The 16,604-nt window shown below is 47.9% G+C and overlaps 2 protein-coding genes across 6 annotated transcripts in view; both read left to right on the forward strand.

The window, feature by feature from the left end:
- ETS1 (ETS proto-oncogene 1, transcription factor) overlaps nt 1-16,604 on the forward strand; it is a 514,297-nt gene that overhangs the window by 425,212 nt on the left and 72,481 nt on the right. The window lies entirely within an intron of this gene.
- The window catches only part of KIRREL3 (kirre like nephrin family adhesion molecule 3), a 270,297-nt gene that overhangs the window by 168,077 nt on the left and 85,616 nt on the right, over nt 1-16,604 (forward strand). For 2 of the 3 annotated variants that reach the window (XM_061476132.1, XM_061476133.1), the window contains exon 3: nt 10,693-10,770. The exons of the other annotated variant lie outside the window; for it this stretch is intronic. In XM_061476132.1, the coding sequence (XP_061332116.1) occupies nt 10,693-10,770 (78 nt within the window). The remainder of the gene's footprint in view (nt 1-10,692; nt 10,771-16,604) is intronic. 3 annotated transcript variants of the gene reach the window in all.

The following is a 16,604-nucleotide window of genomic DNA, read 5'->3' on the forward strand; positions in this document are numbered from 1 at the left end:
CAGGACAAGGAGGAATGGCTTTAAGCTGCCAGAGGAGAGACTGAGATGAGCTCTTAGGCAGAAGCTCTTCCCTGTGAGGGTGCTGAGGTGCTGGCACAGGGTGCCCAGAGAAGCTGTGGCTGCCCCATCCCTGGCAGTGCTCAAGGCCAGGTTGGACACAGGGGCTTGGAGCAAGCTGCTCTAGTGGAAGCTGTCCTTGCCCATGGCAGGGGTTGGAACTGAATGAGCTTTAAGGTCCCTTCCAGCCCAAACCATTCTATAACTCTAGGCAGTGAGATGGCTGTGGCTACTTCAGTGTCCTGGATGCTTCATTATGTACATCCTTGATGGGTCTCTAACCTGGCTGTAAGCAGGACACGTGGCTCTATATGTTCAAGTTCTGCCAGGCTTTTATGGAAGCAGAGCAGAAGGTGAGGTCAGAAATCAGACCAGAAACAGGATTTCTCAAGCTCCCAAGGAAAGATGTTTGCCTGCAGAGCTTTCTCAGCAAGTTGTATGATCAACCTGTCTGGAAGCAAAGCGTTTTGATTTTTGGCCTGTCTCTATGCTCAACGTATTATTGGTCTTAAAGCTCAAAAGTACTCAAACTACAGCTCTTGTGATGCATCTTAAATATGATTTGCTCTTTGCAAGAGCTGTATCTCTCCCCCACTAGCTTTTCCTGTACCTCTCCTTTCCCTCCAGCACCAGCAAGACCAACACAACTGTTTCATAAAGCATCTGTCCCATGATTGCACTTGCATGTGTCTGCTTTTAAATGAAAAGAACTTGGACTCTACTTAAAACCTCACACCTTGAACAACCAAAACTTGCTGAGCAAGGAAATAACAGTCAGTGGTGCAAGGAGTGCTGCAACAATTAGCAAACCTAAATGCAGTCTGTGCTGGGCTCTCCTTCCAATTAAACCCTGGCAAGCTGCGATACACGATGTGGTAATGAAGGAGAGAGTTTTGGAGCTACTCTGCTTGCTTTTTGGAGGGTACGGGAGCTTCAGGCTGTCTAGCTGAAACTAAGCCATTGAAAGTAATGGGCTGGACATCCTCACCCCATTACTTTTAATGCGATTGAGCGAGGGCACGCTCGGGAGCGGTGCTCTGACTCTGGGAGAAGCAGGGGAGCTGTTTTCACATATTCAGGTTATGGCCAACACTGGGAAAATGCCCCCCTGGCAGTGGAAGCCAAGCTGCTTGCGATAAGTTATAAGGTTTGGCAGCAGACAGGAGGAGGAGTAGCAGGAGAGGTGCATTGGCATAATCTGTGAGCTGGGGTTTAGTCTGGTCAAGGGGAGCTGCAGTGTGTTCGAGATACTCACTGCTCGTGTGCACTTTGGGCTGTGCAAGGGCATGAGCAGGGTGCCAAGTCCTTCCTTTACACTGATCTTCCCTGATTTACCTTCCGACCTTTTGCATCCATAGAGGTGGAGGAAGTATTTAACGCGTGAAGTACTGGTCTCTTTTGCTGAAGCTGGCGAGTAGCACTAGTATCACCCAGCAGGACCAGTTGTAGAAATCATGAGTTTTCAGGTCTGTGGGAGCATTAATAGTGGCTTAAAGGGGAGCAGGGATGGTCATGAGACAAATACTGCAGGATTAAATATTCAGGCTGGATGCTGCAGCAGTGGTGTGGGTGCTCAGTGTCTTCTCTGGACCCTGTCAAGGCGATTGGTGCTGACTCAAGCAGAAACATTTGCAGCGGGATGCCTGCGTGTCCTAGCAGCCTGGGTGATGGATTTGTTTCTCATAATGGGACTGAGTCTCCTGCTGCTGGGATGTTGCAGGAATGTGGTCCAGAGAGGGCAGCAATCAGCCTCCCACAGCCTGACATTTGTCCGTTCACTTTCCTTTCTCCTGCTGCTGAGCGTGGCCAAAGCCCCCCCCCGCCAGCAAGCTATAAAGCTTCAATGCCTCAATCAAAGCAGCCTTCCTGCAGAAAGGGATGGAAATGTAACGATTAGATAATCCACTGAATCTTGTGGCTTTCCCTCTTATTGGCACCCTGTTCATTAGCAGAGGGCACAGACCTGTTTTCCTCCTGCCCATTCCATCTTTGCACCATGTACTCTCTGAGCAAGTTTTAACTGAAGGGGAAAAGCAGGGACTGCAGTAAATGTGCCTCCAAGTGGGATTAGTCTGGAATTGCTGCTCCTTTGGCCAAGTTACTCATGTGTGGTGGTCTGATTATACCACAAGTCGGATTCCCCAAGCTTTTTAGGTGCTTTGGTTCCCAAATTCTGGGGGGTTTTAAGAGGAGGAAACGGATAAACCTGTGTGTGGGTCTGACCCAAGATGACTTGTTCATGTCAGTGGTCTCCTTCAGCTCAGGACCCAAGAGGCGGTGGTATGGCAACAGGTTGATGCTGCACAGTAGGTTTCCTACCCTCTTCTTGCCTCTCAAGCAGGAAGGCAGCTTAAAGAGGCTTCTGGAATCGCTGAGAGTTGGTGAGGAGGGGAAAAATAAAATAGCAGCTGAAGACCATATATTTAAAATAAGAAAAAGAAGCCTTAGATGCAGAAGAATTGCAGCCGTGCTGTGAGGTAACCAGCACATACGATTTAATTATAACATGCACAGAACTAACAGCATTGGCGAGGCTGGAGCGTGATTTTCCTGTAATAGAAGGACCATGGGGTTCCCTGCCTCTGACTGTCTGTGTTGTCTTCGAGTGAGAGCACGACTGCTTCATGCTTCCCTGCCTTCAGAGGGGATTAAAGGGACATAGCTTGGAGGAGCTGTGTCAAGGATGTCCAGCATGGAGCAGTTGGACCATGACCTCTGTGGGGTTTGAGGTAGGAGGAGCTGATGGCCTTGAAGGCAGTGACTGTGGATTTCCTCGGTCAGGCAGAGGGTAGCTGTGTTTGGATGCTTCCAAGGGTAGAAGTGGCTTGTCCTCCTCCTCGACTCATAAAATGGATGGCTGAACCAGAAACCCGGTCAGGGTGGGCGGTGTGAGAAGCAGTTGTTGATCCAGAGCGCTGCCATAGATGTGACATTTACACTGCTGTGGTTTTATTGTGTTTCTCCCCGGTGTGACCACAATCTGTCAGAGCAGCACAGGGGCTTCCAGGGCTTATAGCAAAGTATTTCCACTGCCGCCTTCTCCTCCTGCTTGAGCAGGGGTGTTACAGCATGGGGTGTGATGCTGAGATGCTCGATCCACATCTCTAGACCTGCACGTAAATGTGGCTCTCTGTGTGCCAGGGGAGCACTAAATGTGTTATTTATCCCAACATGAGATGCTCCTTCCAGGCTTCAGGATAATGTCGTGCTGTGTGCGTGGCTAATGTTGCTTGGATTGCAATGGGATGTGCAGGGGTCCCACGGGAGGAGCAAGGACATTGCAGTGGTTTTCAATGAAATGAGAAACCAGAGTCTTTGGTGACAAAATCAGGTCTTTAGATAAAAAACTGTATTCTTAAGTAATCTAAACATGTGGATCTTATATCTCTGTCAGGTTTGTTCTGAGCTGCTTCATTCTGCTTTTAGATTAACAACCCCTCCTGTTGAAAGCCCTCTTGGTGTGTAGGACACCCTCCACTTGCAGCTCCTTTGTTTCACATGGATCCCGAAGTACAGTGGTGTCTGGGGCTTTTCCAGCCTCATAAAGGCATTTTGGCTCCCTGGAGAGCTTGTTTCTTCAACTGCAATGGAAGAAGGGCTGGAGAAAAGTGTGATGGGTTTCACAGGTGTCCTCCACCGTTGCCTCTCTGTTTGGGCAGTGTTACTTTTCTGCTCTATGCTGTGGAATATGCAGCTCCTGGGTTTTGGTGAGGTAGAAGAGGAAGGTGGCTGAAGGAACGAGTCATACAGCATCAGTGCCACTGCAGGCCTTGTCAGGCAGATCCCCAGGTGACTGCAAGTTCAGGTCTGAGCTGCCAAGTAGAGCATGGGGCTAAGTGACAGACAGCCCAGGGCCATCTGAGCCCTTGGCTTGCAAGAGGAAATGCCTGGGGGAGGCAGAGAGGGCGAGGGACAAGGCTTAAACTGCCTGTTAGCCTTTCCTGCCGTCACTCCTCATGCACTGGTGGAAGCAAGAAGCTCCACAGAGTACACATAGGCTGTTAGCTGGTGCAGCACAACCTCTGGAATGTGACCTAGGCAGATGTGCGCATCACTTGGTTGTCCTCCGATGGCCCTGGTTGACTCCTCAGCATCAGCAAATGTAGCCCCTCATCAGCACATGGTGCTGATGGTGATGTGTTGTGAACCTGGGGAAGGTTCAAAGAGAGAGAATGCACATGGAGGTACTCGTGTATTCCTTAAATGTCTCTTGAAGACTTGTTCCTGACCTTCATGCAGCGGCTTTGCTGCCTTGAAACAGGAGATGGGCTTTGTGGCTTGAATGGAGCAGCACGTACAATGGGCTGTAGTCAAAAGCAGATCAAATCCCTGGGAAGCCCTTGAAGTGCAGGGCAAATCCACCAGCAAGATGAATTGGCCGTAGCCCCACTGAACAATACAGCCATCTTCCAAGGGAGGGTCCAAACTCCAGGGCTGAGCAAGGCGAGGAGCTTCAGAGGGTCTGAGCGAAGTGAGATGAAAGTGGCGATTGGATAGAAGCTCTTGTGAAATACTGTAGAAATCATGTAAATTAGGGAGCAGTGCTTGAGCTATGCCTGTGTGCTGTGAGGCTGTGAAATGAACTGTTAGAACTTACATGATCTTTAAGGTCCTGCCCAACCCAAACCATCCTGTGACCCGATGGGGAGGAGAGGGCACAAAGGCATCGCTGTGGACAGTCAGCTGTGTGTCTCTTCTTGGTGAAGCCTTTGGAAGTAGACTGAGGAGGGAGAAAGTGGTAACCCAAAATTGCCTCATAGTGAAGAACTTCCTCCTAGTATCTCATCTAAATCCAACTTTTACAATAGGAAATACAGGGAAAATGCTTTTTCCTGCACATGACGTGTAGTTAGGCTTTGGAACCTGCTGCCACAAGACCTTAGGAAAGCATTTGGGATGGTTTGACTATATACCTGTGCACACAAAGGTGTGAAAGCTGTTTAGGCAAAAAGGTTCAGGTCCTGAGGGTCCCCTTACTCTGGGGTGAATTGTTTTTCCTACAGCAGCTCCTTCAGGGGAAGGAAACATCCTGAGAATGACTGGAATGAGGTTTCTGAGGGTTGTTCTTCACTTGCTGGGGAGCAGAGTGGGGAATACAGACAGGTCAGCATCCCGTGCTTTAGGGACCAAAGGCTCTGCATTGCCACTAGAGGAAAAAAAGACCTCTTCAAAACACTTCAGTGCTGAGTTACAACTTGGAAGAGCCTCTCTTCCCTTCATTAGGCAGGGAACCTGGGGAAACAATCCCCTGCTCAGCAGCACTCAGCCCTCTTCTTTCTTTCTTCAAGTTGTGTTTCCTGCCAAGAAACAACTTCTAATTGTCTGGTGTCAGGGCTCAGCTCTTGCTGCGGGGCTTCTCTATTCCTCTCCTTGAAGTTTTCGGTGCTGATGCCTTTCGAGGCATCTTGAAGAGCTCTGTTTTACACTGGATTGAAACAGGTTCAGTGAAAATAACCACATTCAAGTTTTCCCATCATTTTCCATTGTGGTTTTTAGCCCAAAGGATGTTTGGTAGAAGTTTTAAGGACCCTCTAGACCTTTACCTTTCAGAACCAGAAATTCCCATAGGGAAAACAGCACTGGGGCTGGTGATGCTGCCGTTTGCCCAGCTCTGCTCCATGTGCTTTCTCCCTTCAATGCAAACAGGACTTCCAATTCTGTGGTCCATCAGAGAATGGCCCTTGTGTGCAGCTGCGTTTTACATCTCGGAGCAACGAGCTGGCAAACACCTCTGCTCCATCTGTTTTCCTTCACTGATGGATTCTTTAAAGTCAGATTGTGGTCCCACAGGGGCATACTCAACTAATCCTCTGCTTTTAAGATTTTATTTGTGCAATAAATGGATGACAAGGTGGTTTGCAAGTACATAACGCAATAAATGGGTTTATAAATGCAACTTTTCTGCGGAGCACTATGGAATAAAATACAATATCACTGCAGCATTTAACACTGATCTCTGGTTCATTCATATTTCAAACAGTAATATGCCCATTTTCTCATCTGGGAAGCCTCTTAGGTTTTTTAATACATTTTTATAAATTAACCAGGCACAGATTTAATAATAACTTGCATTTGTATAGCTTTTTTTCATCTCTGAGGATCTTGGATTGCTCTGCAGACTTAATGGGTAATACAGAAATTACATGCCGAAGGATCCATTTGCTCTCTGCTGAGATGTGGTGTTTGGAATGCTCAGCAATGCTCACAGATGCAAACTGCATCGAGGGAAGAAGCTCAGAGTCAGTGTACATGGCAGAAGAGCTTGGAGGAGAAGGATGCAACTTGCTTTAAGGGTGCCCAGAGCACAGTCTCCTGAAGAAGAGGTCATAGGGATGCTGGGGATATCTGCATGAGAAAAGCTAGATGTGCCTGGAAATAAGGTTGCTGATCAACAGAATGCTCCTCCATGCACTTCTAACTTTTGGGATGCATTGTTGTTAGATGTGTTGAAGCCAAGAATGTGGAAACACTTGGGAGATTGGGCTTTTCTTTCTCTAATGTGCAAGAATACCCAACAGCACACAGCTTTATGAGGACAGGAAACATCTAAGCAGGAGCACAAGGTTTCTTAATCAAAGTGTTCAAGTGAGCAAACCCTCTTGGATTTAGTGGCAGGGCCTTCTCACATCACCCTTGCTGGCCACCTTTAAAGTTTTGAGCTCCTTAGCTTGGAGACTTTTAAGCTCTTTCAAGAGCTCCCACCCAAGTTCTTTGCTTCTGAGATCCCCAGGTGAAAAGAGGCTTTTCCAGCCCTCTGTCTTTCCCAGTCACTGTGTTTTGGTGTTGCTGGCACTGCGGTACCTGGCATGGAGGTTGCCCATTCCCCATCCTAGAAAGAATGAAGTTTAGATTGAAGTTCATGTATATAACATGCCATTGTGATAATTATTTACTGATAGCAAATCACTGTCTCTGTAGAAAGAAAAAGGTGAGAAAATGGAAATGTGATATTTATGTTAATACAAAGTTTTCAAAACTTCATTTAAGAGGCCAGCTGGTTGTGCTTCTCTTAGAAGAGCTTAATTGGTATATAACAGCATAGTTAATTAAATACAAATCAATAGCTTAAACCAGCTAATTGATATTTAATATGTATGGGAAAATAGAACAGTTGTAATATAATTAACTCAATATTAAATAAGCAATGGGATTGCAATTATGCTTTTGCAATGATTCTAAAGTTTATCGTTCTTTAATAAACTTGCAATTAGACAGGATGAGCTGAAAAATTATTAAACAGGTATTATTGGGCTATTAAACATTTATTACCATTCCTGGTGGGATACAGCTACACAATAATACACATTATGATTGTGTTAATAAAGCTTTATTACTGTTGTAGCCTTTACTGCAGTGGTTCATCAGAAACCGAGTTCCCTTCCTGAGTTGTGGGTGGAGGAACTGAGTAAGGAAATGGCAAGCGTTGGGAGAGATTAGGGAAGAGCAGGAGGATGCTGTAGTTTGGGCCAGAACTGGGAGATCTTTCCTCCAACACAAAAGTTCTCCTTTATTGCCCAGGTTGTGCGTAAAGATCCTTTCTTAGAAGACCCTGAGCTCTCATTACTTTAATTGGCTTTTGCTTCAGTTGTCAGTGGCTGCCCTTAACACTGCGTGGTGTGAACTTGCTTGTGATTTGAGTGGCTCTTGCGTAAGTTTGGAGGTGGATTAATGCAGGTCCTTTTGAGCAAGGTAAAACCACAGCTCTGCTGTGATTCTGCCAAACAAATCTTGCATTTCTTCACAGCTCCTGGAATAACCAACTTAAACTCTAACTGCTTAACCTCTGTTGGGAAAAATCACTTCCCATTGCAAAGAAGTGGCCGGAGTTTGGGGTTTGGGTGTTGGGGGGGATACATGGGTTCATATTCTGTTTTCAGTGGTGTCTTGGCAGCCCCTAAAGCCAAAACACTTAAAATGCTGGGTGTCTGCTTAACTATTTTAGCTTTAGGTAGCCACTAAAAGCCATGAAGTGGTGAGACATCCTCAGGCACCAAAGTCATCTTGAAGTATTTTACCTTTTAAAGGCACTCTCAAGTATTTAAAGGTGCCTTTAGCTATAAAGATTTTTGCATGTTCTCACAAATTTATGATATGAGTTATTAGAATGCAGTGCTCTTGTATAGCTCCTTTCATCATGGGATATCAAAGTGTTTTATAAGCATTAGTTATAACATCCCTCAGGGAGGCAAATGAAAGATGGACACCCATGCTGGTGTGTGCTGATCCAGGTTCCACAAGGGGATTTAACCCACAATTCCTTGGGATTCAGCCCATTTGGCTCAGCCTTGAGAATCCCTTCTTCCTCTCAGGATTAAGTTGGGACTGGGACCCTTTGGGTCACCTCCAAAGCAAGACAGCCTCCTTGGGAGCTTTTTTGCTCCTTGTGACTGGAAGACAAGCGGACACCTAAGTGGTGGGATGTTCATCCATCCCCCAAGAAGGCTTCAGCTATTGCTGCCTCTATTGCTGCTTTAGCTCAGGATGCTCTTGATGATGTTTGTGGTCCATGGAGAGCACGGCAGGCCCTGACATGCAAGTCTGTGTGTTCAGGAGAAAACCACCCAGCACCCACAAACGCCAGGATACTGGGTGCCCGAATGGGTTCAGTAGTAACGCCAGCTTGCTCAGCTTGCTGTAGGCTGCACTGCCTTGTGTGGTGCTAATCTAATTGTGTTGTTTTAATTACGCTTTGATACCTTGCTCGTTGGAGGCTCAGTAGGAATCAATGCAGTTTTGTTTTCCTGTCAATAAAGACAAAGGCCTCTTGCCTGCTTCATGGGCTATAGGCGAATGGTCGCAGAGGCTATTGGCAGGCTCAAAGCTCTCCAGCTGCATCCACCCAGAGCATCTGTGTTTGCCGTCAAAGTTCAGCAAGGTCTTATTGATTCTAGTTGCTAGTGCTAAGGGAGGCAACCTGTGCTGCATGTCCAGCTAAGCCAGCAGGCCCTTGACACCTTTCTCAGTCTATTTGTGGCTGTTGTGTACTCTCTGCCCATCGTGCTACATTGTGTTGCAAAGCAAGAGGCTGGTTTCCACCTTTGCATCAGCGATGGGAGATGGGTGCTGGGTACCTCTTCCTGTTAATTAGGGCTCTGATTCAGGAAGCCACTGAGGATGTGAATAGTTGGTTCATCTGCCCTGATTTCTCTAATCTTTAGACATCTACATCTGACTTAGTCACTGCCTTCATGGACAACAAGGAAGTTACAAGCACCCCCAAAGCCACGCCGGGTAGGTGAAATGAGTCACTTCTGGAGATGCTCTGGGGCATTTTTTAGGTAGCAACGTGGATTTAAGTGAGAAATTAGATTTTGGCTTACTCTGTGCATCTCAAGAGCCTTACTTTTGCCTGAGCATCGACTTCATTGTGATTAGTTTTGTTTAGATGATGATGCCCTCCATGGTGGGAGGGAGCCTCAGGACCGGGAGCTGTTGGTCCTCAGCCTCTTGCAGATGGAGCCTTATTTAATGCTAGAAAAAGTGCTTTAATTAGTCTTGTGTGTACCCTGAGTTTCCTGGTATCAAAACAAGACTGCTTTTGCTGCACTTAGCACATTATGAGGCAGAATCAGAGCCCATGAGGATGCTAACCCTCTGCCGGGATGCCATGGCAGCTATTAGCGTTAGGGAGGGATATACCCACATAAATCTGTGTGCTTTCCCCACATGTCACATTGAACGACTTTCTTCTCCCTCTGGGCACAGTCCAGAGCTCAGATTCAAACCCAAGTTTGCATCATGGCGCTGCAAGCCAAGGCTGGAGGCAGCTCCAGAGCTGTTGCTGTGCTCGCCCCCTCCTGCCTCACTGCCTTCCCCTCTTCATGCAGTGCAACTTCACACCGAGCCCAAGCTCTCCTTCCTCAGCAGAGCAGGACTCTTTAGAGTCCATGGCCACATTAAGTAAACATCAAAGGGGCTTTGATCAGCGGGCTCTGCCGAGCACAGAAGCCCCTGAGGAGCTCGGCAGGTCCGCAGGCAGCATCGGGGACACGGTACCTTAATTTTCTCCGCTGCGACACAGGAGAATTTGTTTGAAGAACTGGAGCTTTTTGCACGGGGAAAGCACGCGTGCACGCAGCCTACTTCTGGAGAAACCCTTGTTCAGATCTCTGTTTGTTACTGATACTCAGAAAGCGCCATTAAGAAATCAAGGCATCAAAGGCACGCGCCTCCTCAGGCTCCGGCGCTTTACTGTGTGTAGGGTCACTTGCTTGCCTCTGAAGAGTAAGATGCCTCAAGCCAGAGTTATCTTCACTTCTGAGGGCCGTTTCCCATTTTACTTTGTTGCCTGCTAAGGGAGAAAGTGATGAAAGAGTCCATATGGTGGCAACGTTCTGATGTGGAGGACAAAGCAGCTCATTCCATCTGCTTGGTAGATAGGAGTGCCTGAGACAGGGGCGAGGTAGGGGATAGTGTCCTCTCTCTACATGTCTGTGTCTAAGTGGAGCAGCGCAGTAGCAGTTGGTTTGGGATGCAAAGCTGAGCTCTGAGGCTGACCAAAGCCTTCAGTTATGTGCCCACCTCACTGATGCTTTATCAGAGCAGTGCATCCAGCAGGATTTGCTCCCTGCAGCATCCCCATGGGCTTGCTCTGGTCCCCAGCCTAGTCTAACATCGCTGTCTCTTCTCTTGCAGAACTGGGGCTCCCAGGACGAGGATGCTGCCTAGTACTTGGGTTCATGTACAAGGAGAAGTACCGCAGGATGACTGAAGGTGAGCGGGTCCCTCACCTTCTATTCTTCTGTCCTCTTTAGCCATCTCATTGCAAGGGATGTGGATGTGCTACTGCTAGGAATGGGTTAGGTTCTTGTGCACACCACTGACAAAATCCTGCTTCCCCTTTGATCTCTGAAACATCTTAGCAGGCACGGATAGGAGGAGCCCCCAGCCTGAAGCTGCAAGAGAACAGGAGTTTTAGTTCCATGCATCCATAATCCACTGTCCTTTCCTATGGAAAGCTCTTCTACAAGTTGTTTCATCTGCTCTTTTCATTCTAGCTGGGTCATAAAGCCTCACTTGTTCCCTTGTCAGTTTTCAGTGCCTCTGCACCTCTCAGAGGTGCCTTTGCATTATTCACCAAACCTTTGCTAAAGTTTCCCTGGTTTATATTCCACTCATTCCCCAAGTATTTCATGAGCATCGATTAATCCATAGAAATATCATAAATAATTATGAAGCATAATAACTAAACAAAAACTATTTATGCTCAGAAGAACTGGCCTCCTTGCTTCTGGTAGCTTCGTTGTTTGGCTCCTAGTGCAAACCTCAGTGCATCATCGTCTTGGACTTAAGAGGACGAGATCCCTTTGGGATGGGAAGGTCTTCAGAGTGTGCCAAGGGGAGTTTGGCTGCTGTGAGGTTCCTTCAGGGACTGCAAACCTGATCCAAATGCAGATTTAATCCATTCTGAGGGCTTTGATTGGGAATAATTTGGACAACGGATGGGATTGCTGGCACAGGATAGTGTATTGCAGGGGTTCGCCATGGCAGTGCCTTCTTTCACAGGAAGGTTCGCCTTCATGGAGTAAGAGGTGCATTAGCTTTCATAGGGTATAAAACTCATGTGGAGGCACGTTTATGGCTCAAATATCAGTTAGAAGATCAAAGGTTCCTTGGGTCTCCCAGGAGCCCTGATACTGAGCTGATAACATGGGGAAAGTACTTCACAAGACTTCACCTTGTGCTTGTTAATTACCACATGCTTTTTAAGCATTGATTAGAGTGTGTGCTTAATGGGAAGGGGCTGCCCCCTGGGACAGAGGATGGCAGCCTGGTCTGAGTGCTGTGAGAAGGTTCAGTAATATCCCTCTTAATTCCTTCCTGTCCCTTAAGCCTATGGGAGAAGCTGCCTGTGTTGTGCTGGGGTGGGAAAGAGCATCCTAGGGATGCTCAGAGGGTGTCTGAGAGCTGGCAGGACCCATTTTGGCATTCTGTCAATCCTTTGGGATCCTTCACAGAAGCTCCTGTCCCCCAGTGGATTCAAAGCCTGCATTGGCCTAGGAAGTGAAGCCCCTTTTTCAGGCTGAAAGTGGCTTTGTGTGGTGAGAACAAAGGAACATGAAAGGCCAACAGTAAAGCCTTTGTGTCGGAACAGGAACAAAGTGTGCCTGCCTGATGCTGTGCAGCCAGCGAGCTTCTGGCCCCCACCGGCTGCAGGACCATTATGTTTAAAGGTACAATCTGCCAAACCCAAAGGCAGGGGATTTCCATGGCTACAAAGACCACCTAGGATTTGTGTTTTCACTAGAGGCCATTCTGGATGGCAATTGCAAGCCTCCAACCTCCCAGGATTTTGGTGTATTTCAGTGCAGAAAACCACATGGAGGGGGGGTTCAAATGTCTGGTCATCAACAGAGGTGTAGTGAGGGCATCTCCTGCCCAAAGCACCAAAGCCAGGCTCTTTGGGCCAGTTACCTTGCAGGGATAAGGAGGAGAGAGACAGCTTCCCTTTTATACTTTAGCCAAGTGAGGGCTTTTCCTCTTTTTATTGCATCATGGTGCTAATGAATAGCCCTATTAATAATTGCAGGGTAGCTGAAGGAACTGAAAGCAGAGGTAGGCAGTGGGGCAATGGGCTAATTATGAAGCGTGGGGTCTCCATCGTAGTGGAAATAGGTAATTACAGGGCTCATTAGAACCTTGCTGTCACTTAGCGGAGACATCTACAGAATGCACTCATAGGCAGAGAAGCAAAGAGGCCTTTTCAGTGTGGAGTTACCACTCTGTGGTAGGAAAGCGCTTCTCCTGGCTGTTCCCATGGAGAAGGTCCAGGCTGGGCACTTGCAGACCAGTGCAGCAACCTCTCCCAGCGGGGTAAACTCAACGCTGTGGCTTGCAGATGCTCTGTGGCCATGCCCAGCAAGGGGTTTTGGTAGCGTTATGCTGTTTATTTACCAGCTGGCAAGGGATGGATGTCCATTAACACAACCGATTGCAGATGCAGGCTGAGCCACCCTCCAGTGTGAGAACCTGCCTCTGTCAGCGTTAGTTAGCACATATCAATATATCAACCTGTGCCATGAAAAACCAGGTCTGGGGAAGGTGTTGGTATCTCTCCAGGGCTGCTGCCAGCACCGCTGGGAATGTGCAGGGCAGGAATGATTTGGACGCGCTGCACCGTGTGCAATTCCTCCTTGTGAAACGTGCACTGGGAAAAGTGATTGATTGGGGCACAATTTGGGGCTGGGAAGCAGGAAGATGCCACTGCAGTGTGGCTGTTAAAGCTTATCCCCTTGCTGTGATTGACGACTGCCTCGTCTGCGTGCTGGGACCGCAGTTTGGTGTGCGGCTGTGAGTTGTAGGGTGAAATTAAGCTGGTGACAGTTGTAGACAGAGGGAGAGGTAGAGCTGTCTGTAATGATGGCCCTGCAATAAAGACACTTTAGAGTTAATCCTCCACCATCTGTCTTCATTCTGCTAATAACCCACTCAATCAGATGCTGCCGAGTGTTTGTTAACATTCAGAAACAGATACATAATCAGGAGGAGCGTGCTGTTTGCTCACCAGGGGCTGCATCCCTCCTTGGGAACAACTCTCCCTTGGCCACAGTGGTTCAGTGGGAGCCAATGCGACAAGGCACATGTTGTGCCATGGAGGTGATGCTGAGGCTGGCTATGAGCTATCTGTTCTCCCCATGGCTTGTGTTGCCCTGGCTCAAGGGGATTTTGGAGTAGAAGGGTGGTATCTATGGGGTGGTTCACCTCGGCCCCTCAACACCAACAGTCTTGAGCTAAATTTGGGCTTGTTTTCTATTCTCTTTTCCCCTTCACATTCAATTCTCCTCCCTTCCCAAGTTCCCAAGGGAAGGCCAGGGGTGTGCTGTAAAATCTCTCTCTGCTCTTGGTCCCTGCCTGTCCATAGGAGCAGGTCCCGAGATGGCCTTGCTCCTCCTCAGTGGTCCAAGGCAGGCATTCAAGCATCAGTCCCCCTTCTGCTATTTTTCTTCTCCTCTCCTGCCTCTGACTTCCTGCCAGATCTAACCGGAGTCATTAGCAAGCATCACTGCAGCAATTATGGCACTTTCTGGCTGCCATTCATGAAGCTACTAACGGGAACAACTAAGCACTGAGAGGTGTCAGCCTTCACCTCCACCAACTGTTCTCACCAGCCGCTGGCTGCCTGGAGGTGCTACAACCCAACGGTGAAGCTCCCTGCCTCCTCTTCCTCCCCTTCCAGGCACTTGGCTGGCTCCTATGTCCTCATGTGGACAGGTGGCATCTCAGTGGGATGTACCCTCTCCTTGGACGGGGTGGGTGGATTTCATCCTTGTGTCTGAGTGTTCAGTGTAGCATCCTCCTCCTGGACCAGCTAACAGTTACTGATTGGTGCTCAGTGAAGGCCAAACTCCCCCTCTGCAGCTCCTGCCTTGGCTTATAGCCCTGCTTCCCGCTTGGCTCATATCCATCAGTTAGGGACAGGCACAAGGCAGCAATCTGTACCTTGATCTGCATCACAGCTGGAAGCAGAGCCAAGCCTCCAGTTTTCTGCTTTCGAGGCATCTCTGTTCACTGTGCGAAGCACAGCAAAGCCAGCAGCCATTACTGCAGAGCTGCAGCTCCACGTAGCAACCAGCCCTGCTCTGTGTTTCATTGGGAGAGGATGTTGCTTAGTAAATCCTATCTGCTGGGTGATGGCTGGGCAAATGTGCTCAGATGGGGCTTTCTGAATCCAGGGTTTTCTCTAAAGGCCACGTGGGGCTCTTGGTCAGCGTAAGACCTCCCAACCTTGAGTATGGGGAGGATGGAGGGTGAGGACTTGAGTTTAGTAGTCTGAGCTGCAAATAAATCTTACCTTGACTCTTCTGTTCAGGTTTGGGACCTTATTTAAAGGTGCTGGGACTGATCTAAAGCTCTGAGTTCTCGGGGGGGGGAAGATGGAGATGCTAAAAGGATGAGGTTCAGCCACTTGCATCAAAGGTAGGACATGAGGTGAGGGTTAGCGGCCTGAATAGAAAGGACAGCTACCAACCTGCTCTCTCCATGGTGGTCCATGCAGCCCTTAAAGGCTAGTGTGGATGGTTCTGTTCAGCCCCTGCTTGGCAAAAGCATGCAGCTGCCTGTTTCTGGCCTCTGTTATCAGTTTCTTGTCTTCAGGTATCTCTATTCTATGAATCAGGTTTGGTTCTGCTGGCATGTGGGCACAGAACTCTGTATGCATGTGAGAGCTGGTTTTACTGCTTATAATTATCTTGTTCCCATCCCTTGAATAGCTATAGCTCCTCCATTATTAATAATTGGAATTCCAGTCCTTGTCGTAGATCACAAAATGGAGCCGAAGCTCAACCCAGGCTCTGCATAATGTACCTTGGTCTAAATTGAATAATTGGTGAAATGGTGCAAATCGTTAGTTTTCCCCCAGTTCCTTGGTCCTGGAATTAGTGAGATATTAGTGCAATTAGCCAGTGCTTCCATTTGAGGCTGCAATCATTTGGTTTGTAATTTAGAATAAATGTAAAAGCCCACTTGTGCTTCTGAACGAGTTATTTGTCCTGTTTAAAAGTATCTAATGGGGTGGCTGTCATCTAAGCAAGATACATTTGACCCATTTCAATTTGTTTCCCTTTTAATCTGCTATCTGTTTTCCTGGATCTTTTCCTTTTTTAATAAAAACATAAAGAAGAAGTGGGTGAGAGAGACCAAAGAGGGCAAGAATAGAAGCGTTACAGATCTGGAGTTTATCATAAGCCCAAGTAGTTTGAAGTCAAGGCTTTTACACTGCAGAAAGCAATAAAAAGAAAACACTATTCAGAGATCATTTAAAGGGCCAGGTGACTTGTCAATGAGATGCTGCTCTATTCGACTGCCTGCTAATAGCTTCTCAAAGGGAAGATGCAGCTCTTGCAAGATTGAAGGCTGTGCTGCAGGGAGGGAGCACTGGGGTCAGTGGGGTGCTGTGGCAGTGATGCTGAGATGGGTGAAATCCATTTCAAGGCCTCACCTTACTGCTCGGAGAGAAACCAGCTGGGCCTGTGGGATGGAGTTGGTGCTGTTCTGGGGCGAAAAGGCCTGTTGAGAGAAGCTGCTGTGCTTCTGCTCCAAATGCTTCCCTGCTTGAATGCCCCTGCTGCTGCCTGCCATTGTTCAGTGAACGCTTTGTCTTCTTAGAGCATGGCACTGAGATGCAGCGATGTGTTCATGCCATCCATCAGTGACCAGCAAGGAGTTGCTGCCTCTGACTTGCTTGGATTTATGGGGATACTTTGTCTGGATCTTGAAAGTCACTTTTACATCTGTAACAGTGCAGGCTGAGCATGAACATTCCTTGGCTTCAAGGATAAATCAGAGCCAGCCTCTCTTATCCCTCTAACAAGTGACCTTTCCCCTCTACAGATGTCAACAACCTCTGTGCTGCTGGGAAGCTCAAACTTCACTTTGTTCTCTGGCTTAACAGGGGAAAAGGTCTGTCCTTTGGGACCAGACCTGTAACATGTTACTTGATTTAGCTCAAGCAGCATTGAACATCCTCTTGAGCATCCCAACATCTTCTTACAGTTTGCCCTCTGAGGCTTTGCATCAGCCTGCAACCCGGGAATGGGATTTCTCCAAAG

Source organism: Pezoporus flaviventris, unplaced genomic scaffold (assembly GCF_033815535.1).
Source record: "Pezoporus flaviventris isolate CSIRO_AGI_PZ_B2104156 unplaced genomic scaffold, CSIRO_AGI_Pfla_v1 ptg000093l, whole genome shotgun sequence".
Taxonomy (NCBI): domain Eukaryota; kingdom Metazoa; phylum Chordata; class Aves; order Psittaciformes; family Psittacidae; genus Pezoporus; species Pezoporus flaviventris.